Source organism: Bombus fervidus, chromosome 12 (assembly GCF_041682495.2).
Source record: "Bombus fervidus isolate BK054 chromosome 12, iyBomFerv1, whole genome shotgun sequence".
Lineage (NCBI taxonomy): Eukaryota > Metazoa > Arthropoda > Insecta > Hymenoptera > Apidae > Bombus > Bombus fervidus.
In genome coordinates, this window is record NC_091528.1 from 4,350,194 (window position 1) to 4,367,160 (window position 16,967).

The 16,967-nt window shown below is 36.3% G+C and overlaps 1 protein-coding gene across 11 annotated transcripts in view; it reads left to right on the forward strand.

The window, feature by feature from the left end:
• The window catches only part of Liprin-gamma (liprin protein kazrin), a 138,898-nt gene that overhangs the window by 96,798 nt on the left and 25,133 nt on the right, over positions 1–16,967 (forward strand). For all 11 annotated transcript variants that reach the window (XM_072014145.1, XM_072014140.1, XM_072014144.1 and 8 more), the window contains 3 exons: positions 8,444–8,864; positions 10,355–10,723; positions 11,594–11,982. In XM_072014145.1, coding sequence (XP_071870246.1) covers positions 8,444–8,864; positions 10,355–10,723; positions 11,594–11,982 — 1,179 coding nt within the window. The remainder of the gene's footprint in view (positions 1–8,443; positions 8,865–10,354; positions 10,724–11,593; positions 11,983–16,967) is intronic.

Genomic DNA, 16,967 nt, shown 5'->3' on the forward strand with positions numbered 1-16,967 from the left:
ACTGTTGTTACACCAATGCTTTTTAAATATGAATTTTCCCCTTGCTAACAGCTAGCGTTAGCTAATTTCTGGATGCAAAAATTGATTTACGAAAAAAGATCCTCTTAAAAAGCTTTGAAATAAGAAGTAATGGAGTTCATCAATTTTAGACGTTCCTTTTGTAGAGTCATATTTCGTTTAACGACACCAAACATTTTCCTGTATTACTTAATGTAGAAGAAAAATCTCTGGATGTTTTAAGAATACTGAGTGAGCAGAATTTCTATCAAAGAGATTACTCTTGAAAACACTACCAGAAGAAGCTGAAGGCTTTCTAAAAAATATACACAAGAATACATTTAAATATTTTATATAATTCATGAAAGAAAATAAAACTATATAATTTTCCATAACTCTTTCCTCCGTGCTTTTCCACAATGATCTGTGATTTATTGTGATTGTTTCTGATTAGCGGAGAACATAACTGTTCTTCGCGCGCATCATATAACCTGTATATTTTATATTAACGATATCAAATGAATATCACGATTTTGAAGTAGGAAGGAAGAATCAATATTTTGTTCTTTAAAATACCGATATAAAAGAAAGCAAAGAAAATTGAATTATTTTCTGTCTTTAATACCAAATGAAGTAAATTTACCTTATACGAAGAAAATTTTATATCTTAAATTTTAATTTTACATTGCATGCAGATACTTTTATGTAAGCTATATCGGAGTATCTTATAAGAAGTAATTCAGTCAAGATCGAGAATTACGATCATAATGAACGAATACACTCAAGATAGAAAAGTCACGGTCACACGCGTGAATGAAGTTAGATCACGACCGTGATCGTGATTCTGCGATCACCGTGATAAACCACTGTTAGACGCCATCTTTAATCCTCATATACGACAAGCTTAATTATTGCTTGCAAAATTCAAGATCGAATTTGAAGCTGTTGACTTTGAAGCTTAGTTGATTCAGGCAATTCTACCTTTTTACAATACCAAAATTTTTCTGTGTATGTTAAAATTCTGTTTGTTGATTAGAACAAGAGTAACATGGCGAACATAAAAATTAGAAAAGTCGAACGAAATTAATCAATTCATCTCACGGTTCGCTTCATTCGAGTCACAGCGACAATCGTACCAGAAACGATAATTACGTCCGCGTATCTGGCGGATGGTTTATCGATAATCAACAGAAGGAAAGAACAGCGGAACAATATCCGTGGTTCGGCTCTGCGAGGCTCGATAACGTCGATACCATCGACCGCATATCGGTTTCCTTGCAGCAGTCCAACCAAGGTTTTATTTCCCATGAAAGATGTAATCTCTGAAACGTTGACCTATATATCGAAGCATACTACTGATAATATAGCTGGCAACCCCATTGCACTTTACTTCGGCATGCTACAACCTATACACAAGTTCTTTCAACATGTAAACTATCCTGAGGCATCGTGATAGAGCTGCGGTATAACCACGTTTACCTTGCCGTTTTCATCGTGTATCTATACGACATTGCTTGATACCCAAGGCTTATTTAGTTGGTGTTATTAGCAGACAGCGAATTTCTATGCAAATTCATATTTTTGAGAATATAATTGAAAAAGTACAGACTTGGTGGAAAATTGTTTTATCTACCAAGTATTATACCTGATGCAAAGCACTATACTTTTAATATTTTATGTATCTTTTCATATTATGTGCTTTCTATGCAATTTTACACTTTTGACTTTCTTGTGAATGTGTGGTCTCACTTATTAGACGCTCCTTCAGCGTCTTCTTTAGTTGGTTTATTATTTTTTTTTAGAGGACGCACCCTTTCGTTTTGAAGATTGATATAAGATTAAAAAAAAATTACGTTTAATACCTTCATTCGCCTTTTAGGTATTAGGATCTTCAGATCTTCGAGTCGTACTTTTTTTTACGCAAACGTTTCTTTTTTCGTGCGAGTAGAGTTGCAAATTGTTCAATTGGTGTGTAAGAAACTTTAGCAATTTGTCAACTTTGTAAACTCCGCCAGAGATCTCGGCCAAGAATGTTTTCCAATCAGTGTACCTTTTTGACGCGTTTGTTTCCTTTTCCTTATACAGTGCGAATTGAAAAGTGTCAAATCGATGTATAAGGAACTTCGGTAATTGGAAAACTTCAATCGTTTTTAAACTTTGTTAGCTTGTTAGGAACCTTGATAGAAGTATCAAGCAATTTCTTTTTTCTTTTGCTACTTTGTGGTTCTTTAGGGTAAAGGTATCCCTTAATGGTTAACGCGTGCTTTCATTGTATCTTAAAAACTAGTTTACTAGGTACTAAAAAATTATTAAACGAAGAAGGAGAAGGAGAGAAGATACGGGTTACGCTAAAGGGATCCCGGAACGCTAAAAAGTCTAATGGAGGACTATACACGGAGATGCGATAAAATTAGAATATAGTAGTGAAGTGGGTTATAAAATACTTATGTGCTCCTTTCCTACTGAGTAAATAACGATACCATCAAATCATATATTATAAAGGAGTAGCATAAACAATTGTGCAGTAAACACATAAATTATTATATTAAAAATAAAATTAGTCAAAGGAAAATTGAAGTAAAGTTCATAAATAGATTTGATAAAAAGTTAGTCATCTACTTGAACGCTTGATACGTACGTCGTATAAATACGTGTTCGCATACATGATAAGGATATGCAGCAAAGTCAACACCAACGTAATTCAATACGAGCGAAAAATCGCTGATGCCCCCGATGTAATGCATATTTCATGCCGCGTTGCACCACAAGATGAGAATCTCTCGTAGAAGCCAGATTGAACTCTGTTGTCGTCCCAGACGTAACTCAGACCCTTCGATCATAATTATTACCCTAAGGGTGCATTGGACCTTCCACATTTTTACATAAAAATTGTACTCCATATTAAAGGGAAAATAGATAATCTAAACGAATGCTTGAAATTTCGAGAACAAAGTGAGAAACAATGGGTACTTCATTTAAACGTGAAATGAATTAATTTCCCTCATTTTTATTCTAATTATAAAAGCACATAATCATTCTCTGTAATGATACATTCTAATACAGTAGAGCTTCGATTATTCGAACTAATTGCGTTCAGGATGATGGGATATTCGAATTTTTCGGATAACCGAACGACTCGTATTTAACTACATCCTACAGGGAAAATTATAATTATTTTCGTATTACATGTATTATATATATGTCGGGTTAACATTATAATTAGAGGCGTGTAACGAATCTTCATTTGGATTAGACATTGTTATTACGCAATAGAGAAGATATCTACTAGTACAGATATGATTATTACAGAATTTGACAAGTAACCGTGGTGATTAGATACTCGAGATACTAATGACAATGATCTTAGGTTCAATAACGAATCCGCGGTCAACGGGATAACGAATATACTTTCTTCCAAAGTCTAAGTCGAACTCTTTGCTAAAACGTGAAATATCCACTGATCGTAAAGACGTTTTACTCGCTGATGAGATCGCACGAGAATGTTCCTCTCCGTCACAGTGATGCTGCAGAGGAAAACTATGATGGGGTGTGTCTCAGAGCACGAGATCATCGGATTCGTCGAGGATAACCCTCGTTCAGAAAGTGAGGGAAATGAACGTTGCTTGGTTAATTTCTATGTTGGTGGTTAGAGAAAGATGCTAGCCACTCTTGAGAGAAAGTTGCTAACGGGAAGCGTTCGTGAGAAAAGCAGATTTCCCGTATCTTCCCGTAGTAGGTAATAGATTTAGGGACTGTTAGGATAAAGACTGTTTATCCGTTTGAAGGACCTTAGTTAACTAAATCCTAAGATTTATAGCGGGTCCTCAGGCTAGCTGAACATGTACTGTGGAGATGCGTCGACAACTGGTAATCATCTTGCTCAAAGAATAGGGTCTGTATGTGGCGAGCCACGGGGCAGAAACCATTGGAATGTTTACTGTCGAGTGCCGCTACAACTATTCTTTTTAAGGAGAGCTATACAATAATTACTCTATACCTCTATTAGGTAAAAACGTTCATCCCGTGACCGCGGTTACGTTTGGCGTCGCCTCAAGCCCAAGCTCATTATCGCAAATTTCGGACAATTATAATCGGTTTAACTCATAAAGATTAAAGTATTGGGGATATATGTTATAATTATCTTTGTTCTTCCTTCTGAGCTGCTAACTTGTATATCTTTTGTAAAGTTAGTAATTCGTTACGAGTACTTTCTTGCTGTGTTTCGTATCATCTGATGACTATCTCTGATACTGTGAATACTTCAGAATGCGTGGGAATATCATTAGTGGAGATATCGTCTTCTTCAAAATATCATTCGTGCGTCGTTTAATGTCGCAAATCGTTGATTTACCAATCCCGTAAGATGCTGCGATTTCGATTATGGTTTTATCACTACTTAATCAAGTCAATGGACAGTATGCGCAAAGGCAAAAGCATTTACAAAGGTAAAAACTTTTACTAGTGATTTTTCAAGTAAATACTCGGTTCCATATGCATACAGATTGAAGTATTTACTAGAAATAGATTTCTTTGACTTAAGATTTCCCACCACTTACTTATCACCTAGTATTAGAAGATTATGCACAAGAGATTTAGTATTTGCTTTTAGTTATATTCAACACTTGCAAGTATTTGCTTATTTTTATGTATAGTAGTATTTCACGTCTCGCCTGAACTGATGAAACGATAAGATTACATTTTGACATATTGGCATGCTACAGCATAAAAATCAATTGAAAGTGGTAAAATGAATATATTGATAATGCAGGCAATATACTGTAATGTCTAACAGACGAATACATATTCACAATATTTATCGGAATAATCCATGTTCGCTTAATCGAGATTCTACTGTAATACGTAAGTCTTGAACATGTTAAATTGCTAAATTACAAAAAGAGTAATGGTGAAAACCTGTCGCAGATACACAACACGTTTTCTCCACAAGGCCATTGAACAGAAATTTATCGGCGATCCTACGATTCATGGGTGTGAAAAGGGCGTGAATACGGTAGCCGGGGTGACTTCAGTGCGACGAAAGGAAAACGGAAGGCGCCTCTGGGAACGCAACAAGTTCGCGATGCCTTTATCCTCACTGGCTATCCTTTTGTGTCCCTGGAACTTGGCCAACGGTGCTGGTTCACCACTGCCCATCAAATATCTCTTTCTCTTTCTCTCTTCTTCTCTTCTCTTTATTCCCTATCTTCCCTTCAGGTTCTTATCTGACTGAAAATGCAATCAAACATCTCGTTAACTGATCAGCCTGTTACGATGACTATGATCAAACGTCGTTGACCGTGTAACGAGATTAGATCTGTTACTTCTTCCCCTCTTTGGGGTTAATTATTTCCTCGTCAAGGATGTGATTTTTCCTTGAATTTTTCTATATCTCGTAATCTTATTTGTTTTTTGGTGTTAGTTAATTTTGGTAATTAATTTTAACGATCTTTTTCATTCTGATCCTTTTTACATCGAAAATTTCTTTCTTTGTTTGTTTTTTTATATAAATGGAATCTGTTATAAAAATAACAATAAATTTTTATCAATATTTTAAATTTAACCGCAATATTTTTAAGAACTTTAGATTTTTCGTATCATCTAATAATGTGTTGTAGTTCTTCTAGTAATTAAAATTTAACTTGAAAATTTTCCACTTTTCCAATCTACTGATTAATATTTCCAATTTATTGGCTGCGTTTCGAAGTTCTAGATTTATCAGCAAGATTAAATATTTGAAAAAATGGTACAAGAATGTAAATGGTTGTACAGAAGAAAATAATCGATATTCGAAGGTCAAACGGTAACCTAGGCCTATTGATCTCGGTTAGCATGCCTTTTAGACAGGCCTGTTACAGACGTTTCGATATTCCCATCTAACCACAACAGCTACATTCCGTAGTCATTGACCTATCTCAATGGACTGGCTGCTGAGTTAGCCAGAACAAGAGAAACCCTATCTATTATTCCATTCGAGGGTTTCCACGATTATTCCTGAGAATTGGCTTTATCTAGAGAGGGCCACCATCTTCGTTCTACTATCCTTGATTATAATCGAATCTTCGTTCTTACCAATTATTATAGTAATCAACGACCGCGTACCCTTTGATTGATTTGATTAATAAATCTTCAGTTAATCTAAAATTGGATTTTCAAATCTAGAAAATGGAAGATTGTAGAAGACAGTAGTAGAACAGACCCAATTTTTGAGTTTATTAAAAACGTAAAATGTTTGCTAATTGAAAATCTACAAAAATCCTAGAATTTCAAAAAGCGTGGATGGTTTTGAAAAACAACTGATAATTCTTAGAATTTTAGATATATCATTCTATACGAGGTTAACTATTAACGATTACGTACGAGAACAAATGAATAATTAATTAGTTCTTAAATTTGCCATACTAAAGTCGACAGTTTGTCACACATTAAATCATTAAACACATTTACTGATCTATGTATATAAATCTTCCTCGTTCGCTTCATCAAAATAGCGCAGCAAACTACCGCTATTAAAGGATTAATCTTCGCAACTACGATGAGTCTACTTTAATCTTAACAACAATTTTAGTCGCCATTTCTCCATAATCTCCGCAAAACGAGATATATTATAGAAAATACACAATCAATATTTCGACATTTTGTTTTTCTCTATCTTCCATGTACACTTATCGACCTTGTTTTATTCAACACGTTTGCTGCGTGCAACGCGCATTCCAGTCAACATATACTTTTAAATTATGTATGGCATCGATTTTAGTGTGTCACGTGAAGTAAAAATCCCGAAATTATAAAAACGTATTTCATGATAATTCATGTCACACACGTACGCAAAATTTCATGATATAGAGACAGATAGTTACTAGTTGTTTGAAAATTATTTGGTAGCATACAGTAATCTAGCGAATGAAAATCGGAAGCTCTGCAAATGTGTTACAGACGGGTAAAACGGTATTGCGAGCTGTAATCAATGTGCTAATAACAATGTTGTTTACCACTCCCCCACAATCTCTACAAAATCTTCACATAACAAGATACAGTTTAGAAAATACAAAACCGATGTTTCAACATCCTGTTTCCCTCTATCTTCTGTCTGCGTCTATTAACCTTGGTTTACAGACAGCACATGTTAAATATCCGAGCGTTCCTTTGTTCCGTGACTTGCTCGCTCGTGTCGAGGGAAACCAGGCACGAACTTCTGCCGAGCCATAGTCAATATAACCAAGCGTAAAGAGCTTTTGGAACGACCGGTACAATGAAGGGGCTTACAATGAGATTCATGTTCCGCGGCTACCGCGGTAGGCTTATTAATATTGCACGGCTCGCGCCGAAGCAAACTTTTATCTCCGGTCTCGGTGTTTGTTCGTTTTACTTTGGACCCGCATTAACGTTCGTAACTTGGCGAAACGTCGGTGCATAACGTAGTTCCTACCGAGGATCAAGACGCGTTATAGACCTCGTTGGAACTTCATGGAACTTTCAATACTTTCTCCTCTCTCGAATTCTCTCGCTCTCTTCTCCGTTTCTTCTTCTGTCCTCGCCGTTTCTTCCTTCTCTTTCTCGCGACAAAAAGGTAGCTAAGCAAATAAGAGATTGCGTCTATTACATCATTTCATCGGGATAAAAATTCGCGGGGAACTTTCGATTAACGTACCGTGAAATTTACGCGGTAATTTCGCTGATCGGTCTCCGAACCGATTCTTCGCGTTGCTCGACTGAAAGATGCTTATCGAGGACTCGATCGATGAATATTCTCGGAACCTGATGAGACTTTGTTTCTGAGGAGTAAAGGGTTCCCTCCTTGTCACCGATTTATAATTTGAACAATATATTTTTAACGTTACGTATAATCGGTAAATGCTATCTTTATTTTGTAATATAATATTTTGTAATATATAATAATAATATATATAATTGTATAATGCAATATTTTGAAATACTTCATAATATAAAACTGTCCATATCTTAATTTGGCTAAGTGCCCAACGACTTATAGATAAACAATAAAATTAATTCAGAAAATCCTATCTACATTCCAATCATTTTTACTAAAATAGGCAAGCATTCAATAATAACGTAGACAAGCAACACATGTAATGACAATATAGATGTTACATTCAATATACTATCTATAGTATAATTTCCTTCACTCAATCACGCTAATTGCAAACAAAATTCATTCACCAGACTCGAAAGGAAGCTAAGCAGATTCGCCGGGATTCACAACACTCTTCCACTCGTCCGTACAATAGAACTAAATTTCACGAATGTGGATAATCTTTCGCGGGGTAACAAGATCCTCTCGTACGTTGCTCATTACCGCAGGATTAACATTCTCCCTTTTCAGCAACCATTCACCTTCCCCTCCACCCTCTCTCTCTCTCTCTCTCTCTCTCTCTCTCTCTCTCTTAAAATCTCTAACGTCCATATATCCATTGTCTCTGGTTTGCAGGCAAAATTTCGCGTGATGGTGGAGGAGAACGCAGCGACTGGCGCCCGGCTTGACGGGGAGCTGGAACGAGCCAGGGGCGAGTGTGCCACGCTTCGCGGAGAGCTGAGGGATGTTCGTGGCGCTTTGCCGGTGGTGTTGAACAATAACAACGGCGCTGGGAACAACAACGGGGTGGCTGGGAACACCGGCAACAACAACGGAACAACCAGCGCGGGGAATAATGGCGGTAGCCCTGGACAAGAGGGCGGCGAGCCGCAGCAACAGCCGCAAGAGGACGGGAAAAGACTCAGCGCCGCGAGTAGCCCTGTCGAGAAGAGGAGCTCCGCCAGCGACAAGTCAGCTAGTCCTATCGATAAGAGAACCAGTCCTGTAGACAGGAAGGAGAGAACCAGTCCTATCGATCGACGAACCAGTCCTATAGGTGCGTCTTGGAATTTCTATGGATTTCTATGCATTTTGGTTTGAGGCTTTGAAAGTTTGGAATGCGTTTGTGCCATTGTGGTTTATTTAATCATTCTGGAGAGAGTTTGATAGAATGGCTTATACTGTAGTTTTTAAGAACAACGTTAATATAAGGTGATAGTTAAGTATAGTTAAGTGTAGTATTCGTTATAGTATTTACCACTACATAGGTAATTTTCTACCTGGGTTCTATTTCTTTAGTTATCGTAAACGTACCAATTTATATAATTGAAAATCGAATTATATTTTGAAATTACTTAATTTTAATCTATGGTGGCTGTGAAGGTGGCTGTTTGAAATATTTATGAATGGATACTTAGGAATTATTTTCCCTTTCTGGAAGTGTAAATATCTAGGGCAATCGGTGATAAATATTTTGAAATCATTATGGTTCTTTAGATATTGATTTTGGAATATTTAATGATAAATATTTTGGAACCGTTAGTAAATTAATTCTTCATGAGTTGTGTCAACATTTTTGATTTTATTATAAATGTTTTCAGAGTCTTGTCCCCTCTAAAAAATTTGTAGACTTCACCTAATGATAAATACGCTATATAATTTGTTCTGTAGAAAGTTTAAGGGGAAAATTATGTGCGTATTGAGGAAGTTTGATCTTCCGTTAGTCACAAATGACAAGTGGTCCAGATAGACTCTCCGAGTCTTTTATAAGCTGTAGGGAAAATGGTGACTCATGAACAGTCGTAAAAGTGACATCAACTAACTATGAGATATACTACAAAGTACAACATGTTCCGGAAATCGAGATAAAGTTTTTAACCATGAACTGTGCATGGGCACTACTTTTGTTTTATACGTTTCAACTTTCAACGAAGAATTACCTGCGTTACCAACATTTATAAAAAAACTTCGATATCGCATATGAATACCTTTCCGTTATATCACATTTTTCAGTAATGGAACGTCAAATTTTAAAAGATATGAAAAGTATATTTTATTTATTATCGAAAATTTCATTATTCAATCAGAAAGAGTAATGTTCAGAATTTTGTATTTTTAATTAAATAATATGTTTCAATAAGCTTTTGGAGAATATCATTTTTTGATAAATTGATAAAACAGCTGGTTGAAGACACGAAATGACAATATCAATCGTTCCATATATCAGTTACTAGAAAATCCAAATAATAATTCTAAAAACTCCGAAATGTCCAGTTCCAAATAAGTTGAGTAAGTTCAAAACGTCTTCTAAAAAATATCTATTTCCAACAACAAATAAATATCTCCAAAATATTTATTGCTAATCATTCTAAGCACTTTCAACAAATTCAAAATACTCATTTATGCAGTTACTCCAAGCACTCAATTCTAAAAGAACCAAATATTTCCAATAAAACCACTACCAATCGCTCGGAAAATCCACATTTGACCAAACCACTCAATTCCAAGCCACAAATCACTAACGAAACCACAACCACAAATTTCCAGAAAAACGAAATGGCTCGCCAAGTCGCAGTCCAAGCGAAAAAGCACGTCGACCGTACGCTCCAGCGTTGGAGAAGACGCGACTTGGCGGTTCTGGCGGAAGCGTGGACTCTCGTTCCGGAAGCGCCAGTCCGGACCGAGGATCCAGCAACAGAACTTTCTTCCATCGTGGCGCTAGCGATCGATCGAGCGCCGAGAGACTTCGAATATCGGCCAGCAACCGCGATTCCTTGCGATCATCGAAGGAGATGAACGACCAGGAGAAAGATATAGACAAAGATCTGGTGGACGGTGATGTGAGGGCCGAAGAGGACAATGAACCACCTGGACCAGCCCCAGGCAGCAGACCCTCGTCGCCAGCTAATTCCCTGGGTGGGTAACCCAGCATTTAATTATGGAGACCCTTCCCTTTCAGCCTTCGTTCCGTACATTCACTGTTCGTGATTGTTCCACCAACGGCTGCGCTACGTTTCCGACGATTCCCCGGAATTAAACGGAGCTGAACTTGAGATAAATGCTCTACCCTGAGTTTTCTTCAATGCGGAAACGAGTGACGGCTGACTGAGAACAGAGAGAAAGAGAGAGACAGAGAGAGAAAGGGTGCTTTTCAGTCGTTGGATTCTTGCTGCATTGTTAACAATAATACACCGTGGTTGGTTGATTGAGAAGCTTGATCGAGGAGCTCTTTAAACGTTCAAGGATGCTTGATAAAATTCTTGGTTTGTTTGGAATTTTTAACCTGTTTGAAATAATTGTGATAAGGTGTTCTTAATGGAAAGGGCTGGTTCTCTTTGAAGATAAATAGACTTCTGCTTCTTTTATTGGAAGCATGTGTTGGCTTTATCTTGGGTGTGTTACAGATTCTTCTTCTTGGAAGTTTTTAGGAGTTTTAACATTCTTGCCGGTTAAACAGCTTCCGTGCTTTCTAAGAATTTGCTTGCTTTCGTCCTCGCCCACTTCGCAAACACTTCTCCCCGGTTGGAAGTTCTGTTTTGAAATGTTGTCTTGGAGGAAGTGTTTGAATTATAAAATGATTTATGGCGGGTGTTTATTATTTGTTATTATGCTCCATCTTCCCATTTAGTTTTCACATTTTCACTTCACGAGTCAATTACTCGCCGCAAGAATTCATGTTAAATTTCTATTCCCAAGAGAGCTATCTCAAAAGTTCGCGAGTAGAGAAATTCGGATTTTTCACGAGTAAGAAAGTGTATTTATACATATATATTGATGTTCCTGCAGGAATCGGTGATCCATTGGTAGCATCGAGGTTATCAAACATTCATGGCGGTGGTGGTAGCACCGGTTCGGTGGAACTAGCCAGCACGAGGCGACTTCGATTGGAGAATGAACGTCTGGTGGCTGAGGTAGCAAGATTGAGAAGATTGCTATTCAGTGGAGCGGCACGCGGCGAAGTTGGCTCCGAGGATGCGGCACTCGAGGAGGAAGCACGATTTGTTGCTCTTGAAATGGAACTGCAACACGCCAAAGAAGCTCTCCAGGCACTTAAAGCCGATCGCAAGAGGCTCAAGGCCGAAAAGTTCGATCTTCTTAATCAAATGAAGGCACTTTATGGCACCCTCGAGGACAAGGAACGGGAATTACGGGACTTTATCAGGAACTACGAACAGGTAATACTCTTCTTTATTAAATACCAATGCTGCTGCACGTATGATAGAAATTTTTGTTTCTTCGTGGTTAGAAAAGTAATCGAGAATTTCAATGAGATAATAGAGAATTTTTCCTTGTTTATTTTTGATAGAATTCTTCTTATCTCTTCTTGTGACGTGAGTGATTTTTAATGATATTTACGTATCATATTATTTCACATTTTATTTATGAATAATTATGCAAATATTTATTCATACTGAAATATCAATACCAAACATTCGTAATTTAAAATATCTATTAGTAACAGGATACTTTTAAAAATGTTTGTAATAACAATATCATATATCAGTTTTATAATTCAACAAAATTGATCGAATCAGAGATATCTGTTTCATAAATCACGCAAGCTAAAAAATATGTATTTTCTACAGTACCCATTCACTTACACTTTGAATGAAATAGCGTCTCTCCAAATTAAAAACGAGACCAAGCGGCCACCGTGCCTTAATTATGCCGAAAGAGTATAATTAAATGTATAACTAATAAGATATTTAACGGTCGAAGTAATTGTCGAAATGCCTTAACGTCAAGCTGTCACGTTATTAGTCGAGAAGGAAAAATATAACTGTAAAGACTGTAAAAAATTTATTTAACGAATACTCCGCAGAAAACGCATTTCAATATTCTCGTGGCTCACGTCGGCTCTGGTTCGCAGGCCGGAAACACGATGTACGCGGGGCAGCAATTTTGCTTGTTAAATACTTTCATTAAACTTGCTGGAATTTCTCATTTTCCTCGACACCGTTATCGCTGCAACGGCGACGGTGCGACGACCCAACGCAACATCGGTCATTCCAATTCCGGCAAATGAACAACCCACGTCGATTTCCCGTCGTAAATAAACACGGATCGCCTGGAACGGAGCCATCGTTTCCGGTATTCATGTTTTTATCAATATTTGAAGAACATGCTAGGTTATCATCGCCACGATTAAAGTTTCGGACCATTGCGAATTTTGCGAGATTTAGAGTGGAATATTTCTGTAACCTCTTACAAAATATTTGGCGCCGATGTCTATTCTCTAAAAAATATTTAGTGTCAATGAAACTTATTAATATCCGAGTTTAGATATTTTCATAGTTTTTTCTTTTTTTTTTTTAAGATTTAAGGTCGTTTACAAATTTTATGGAATTTGAAATAGAATATTTCATTTCTATATATAATCTCCTTCACAAATAACGTCACTGCTTTCGTGATGTTTTGAAGTGAAATATTTCTGCAAAGAAATAGCCAACGTTTTTTGGAATTTTTTGTAACGTTCAGCATTAAATATTTCTATATCTCTGTTTCATAAAAACTCGAGATCGCTAAAAATTCAATGACATTCAATGAAAAATGTTTTTACAACGACCCTCTCTGTAATTTCATATTATTTCACACACACACATAGTTGCAATCTTCTAGCTAGAAATTTGTTACCTAAAGACAGAAACACAAAAAGCACAGACACATATTTCAAACCAGCCGTTAGCTCCACAGATGTTTTCAAAGCCAAGATTCTACAGTCGAAAATTTAAGAAGTTGCCTAACTTTCATACTATATTATATCATACGACGTGCCTGAGTTAGGGAATGAACGATGAGGCAGCGAAAGAAAAAAATGAAAAACGCTACAAAAGACCGCTTAAAGTATTTGGTAGGAAAATTGAAAGCCTCGGGTCTTGCATCTTCTTCATTTTTTCTTCTGAACAAGCTCTTATGTACAAAAAGGAAGAGAGAAGATTAATAACGGCACGTTTCGCGAGGTCGACCTTTAATGTTTCCCGGAAAAAGCTCCAGAAAGCGTATCAATGCGCTCGAGCGAAAAACGACGCGTCTGCCCTGGATAGATGGAGAGAAAAAGGATTTTCATAAGGACATGACGATGCATCATTGCAGGATCCTTTGCAAGGAGAAAGGCAAACTTTAATATCCAGTAACAGCACGTTCTATATTAACGATCGTAAATATCCTTTAAGCTAAAAGAACATAGCAGCACCGTTTCTGAAACAAACTGCGAAAGCCAACGATACACCGGTGAATTTGATAAATCTCCTCGGAGGAATTTCTTACGAAGATCGGAACTTTTCACAGTGTAAAGCTCTTAATCTTCTTATTTGTGTGAAACTCTATGATTAATTTCTTGAATCGTAACTTTATTTTTTGTATTATGCGAGTTCAGTTTAGAGAAAAATTCATTGAAGTTTTGAAGTAAGCTTCCACGTAATGCTACAGTAGACGATTTTTATACTAGACTGTGAAACATTTAAAAGAGTCATTTTCTTATACAAAGATATTTCGATATTTCTATGAAGGAGTAAATGAAATGTCAAGTAAATTTCTGTGAAAATTAGAAGACGGAGTACTTATATTATAAAAGTATAACATTATTTCTACTTCTTCTTTTAAATATCTGCATATGTACAATCTATCATTTAGTGATAATGAATACTAATTATGGCGGTTTAGGTTGACCTGTATATGAATATCTACACCCAACGGTGTACCACAGTGACATATTGTTTACCTGATATCGCTAAATCTGAATGATAGTTGCAGAAAATGATGAGAATGATCTTCGATCTTTCACGTTCTTCTGAGGTGTCTAATAGACATATATGGTCACTTATGGTCTATATGGTCAATTTCTTCTTCAAGTGTCGAGAAATTTCTTCTTTTACGGAGAGAATACCAGTTTCTTTAATTATTATTTGTTTGTTCCGGATGCACCTAGCTGCATTCATTATAACGCTTAGCTTTTTATCTTGTTATCTCACAACATTTCTAACGATATTTTTACGACTAAATTAAACTACGTATCTCACTTTGAAAATGAAATCGAATCTATTTTTTTTTTTTTTTTTTTTAGAAATTCGACTGTATTAAAACATCGTATGCTATTATATTATATTATCATTATTAAAATAAACAAAATTTTTTAAGGTTCGCAATTTTATATTCCATCCAAAAATTAATTCACGCCTCGTAAATATATTCTAATATATTCTAATATGAAAGTACAAGGGTTTGACGTTAATCACCATAGCTCGTAGCACTTTAAAACACGTATCTTGTTTACTATGCAAATTCCTGGATATTTATCACCGTTGCGAGCCCGCAATATCAATCTGTGTGTTTCACCTTTCTGGTTAAACAAGGGAGAGAACAAGCGGACGTTAAATCACTGCCGGATAAAAGAACAGAGAGACGCGAGGATTTCCCATGGAGAGCCGTGTTACGTCGACACTCGTTGCTGATGAAGTGGATTATGCGCGATGCGACAAGACACGGAAGAGGGTAAAACAAGAGAAAATTGAAGAACCCGGAGGTGGGAATCTGTCCTAAGACCTCGAGGCAACGAACATTTTCTTTCATCTGTCATTATGCAGGAGCACGGACACACATTGGAAAACGTCTTACGGCTCTTGTCGATGATATTTAACTCGATCGCGAGGAAATACGATTAAGCTAGATGAAATCTCGTGTTCCCAAATAAAAAGGTTAAAACGTTAAACCTTTTTTCAATTACGCTTGGTTTCTTCAAAGATAATAATTTTTCCATGATTCAGTGCGATTGCCTGTGAGCAGAACGATTGTTCTTTGTTCTTCAATGTTCTTTGAACATTCAAATGTAATAAGGATAGAAAATTCTTTAGATGTAGAATAATGGTTTGATTTAAGTTAGGAATTCTTCTCGGTTTCTTCAGTGAACATAATACTCACATGATTCAGTGTGATTGTTGGCTGAATTATTTTTTTTTGCTTTGTGAATTCTCAAATGTAATAAGTTAGAAAATTCTTTTTATGTACAATGATTTAATATAAACTGATGATTTCTTTTTGGAAATTTTGCGAATTATAGATCGATACAGTAAAGTATAAAGTTTTCTCAAATGTATTACAATACTTTGAAAAGTAACCATAAGAAAGAATTCGAATCTATTTCTATCTCTTTTATTCAAGATCTAGACCTCCCCTTGGAATTTTATTTTATTTTTGAAAAATACAGAATATATTTATTAAATATTTACATTATTAATTATCGAGAGTAACAAATATTCCATTTATCGTATAGTAGTATAGCAAAATACGAGATTTTGGACAAAAACGAAACACGATGAAACGCTCCATATCTTCACACATGCACGCGTCCGATTTTCCGCGTGACAGCCGGCAAAGCTGTATGGCTAGCGATATAACGATAGTTTTTAACTTTAAAATGTTGACCTGCCAACGGGCAACACCTGACCGACCCGTTGGAGTGTTAGTAATCGCGTTGTCCCAAAGTTTAGCCGATAAACCAGCCTGCAACACCTGTTATACGTACGTTGAAGTTCCTTACGCCCGAGGGAGAGATAAGTGGATTAAGTTCTCCGTAGCTGGTATCCTAGCGGCTAATAGGTGAAGGTACATGACACCTGTAAATAAGCGATAAGTTGCACCTGTATCGAGTTACGACATTGTCGATCGAATGACCACGGGGTTCTTCAACAGAAGAGTAAAAAATAAGAGCTAATGGAAACGCCTGGGAAAAATCTCTGGTTGCAACCTACACCACATCCTTTATTAACCCCTTAAAGAATTTTTCTCAGGTTTCTTCGTGAACGTGATTAGATTCTTTTTTAATAAGACTTGATCATCGATAAAAACAACTGTGACATATTTTTTTTTTTTGTAAATTTCTGTCAACTTGAAACGTTGTAACTTTAGAGTTATATTATGTTATATTATACAGTTCTGGTAACCAATGTAAGTAGCATTAAAGTTACAAAGGATGAGTTTTGAGATTAAATAATCAAAAATCCAACTAAACTTTTCAGTTTCAAAATTTCCTACCAAATTTTCTCCGATTAATCGCAGCAACGCGAGCAACTTTAGAGTTATACATAGGATTAATTTTGACATTAAATAACTAAAAGATCAATCAATCACAACAATGCAAACAACTTTGTACAAAGGGTAAACT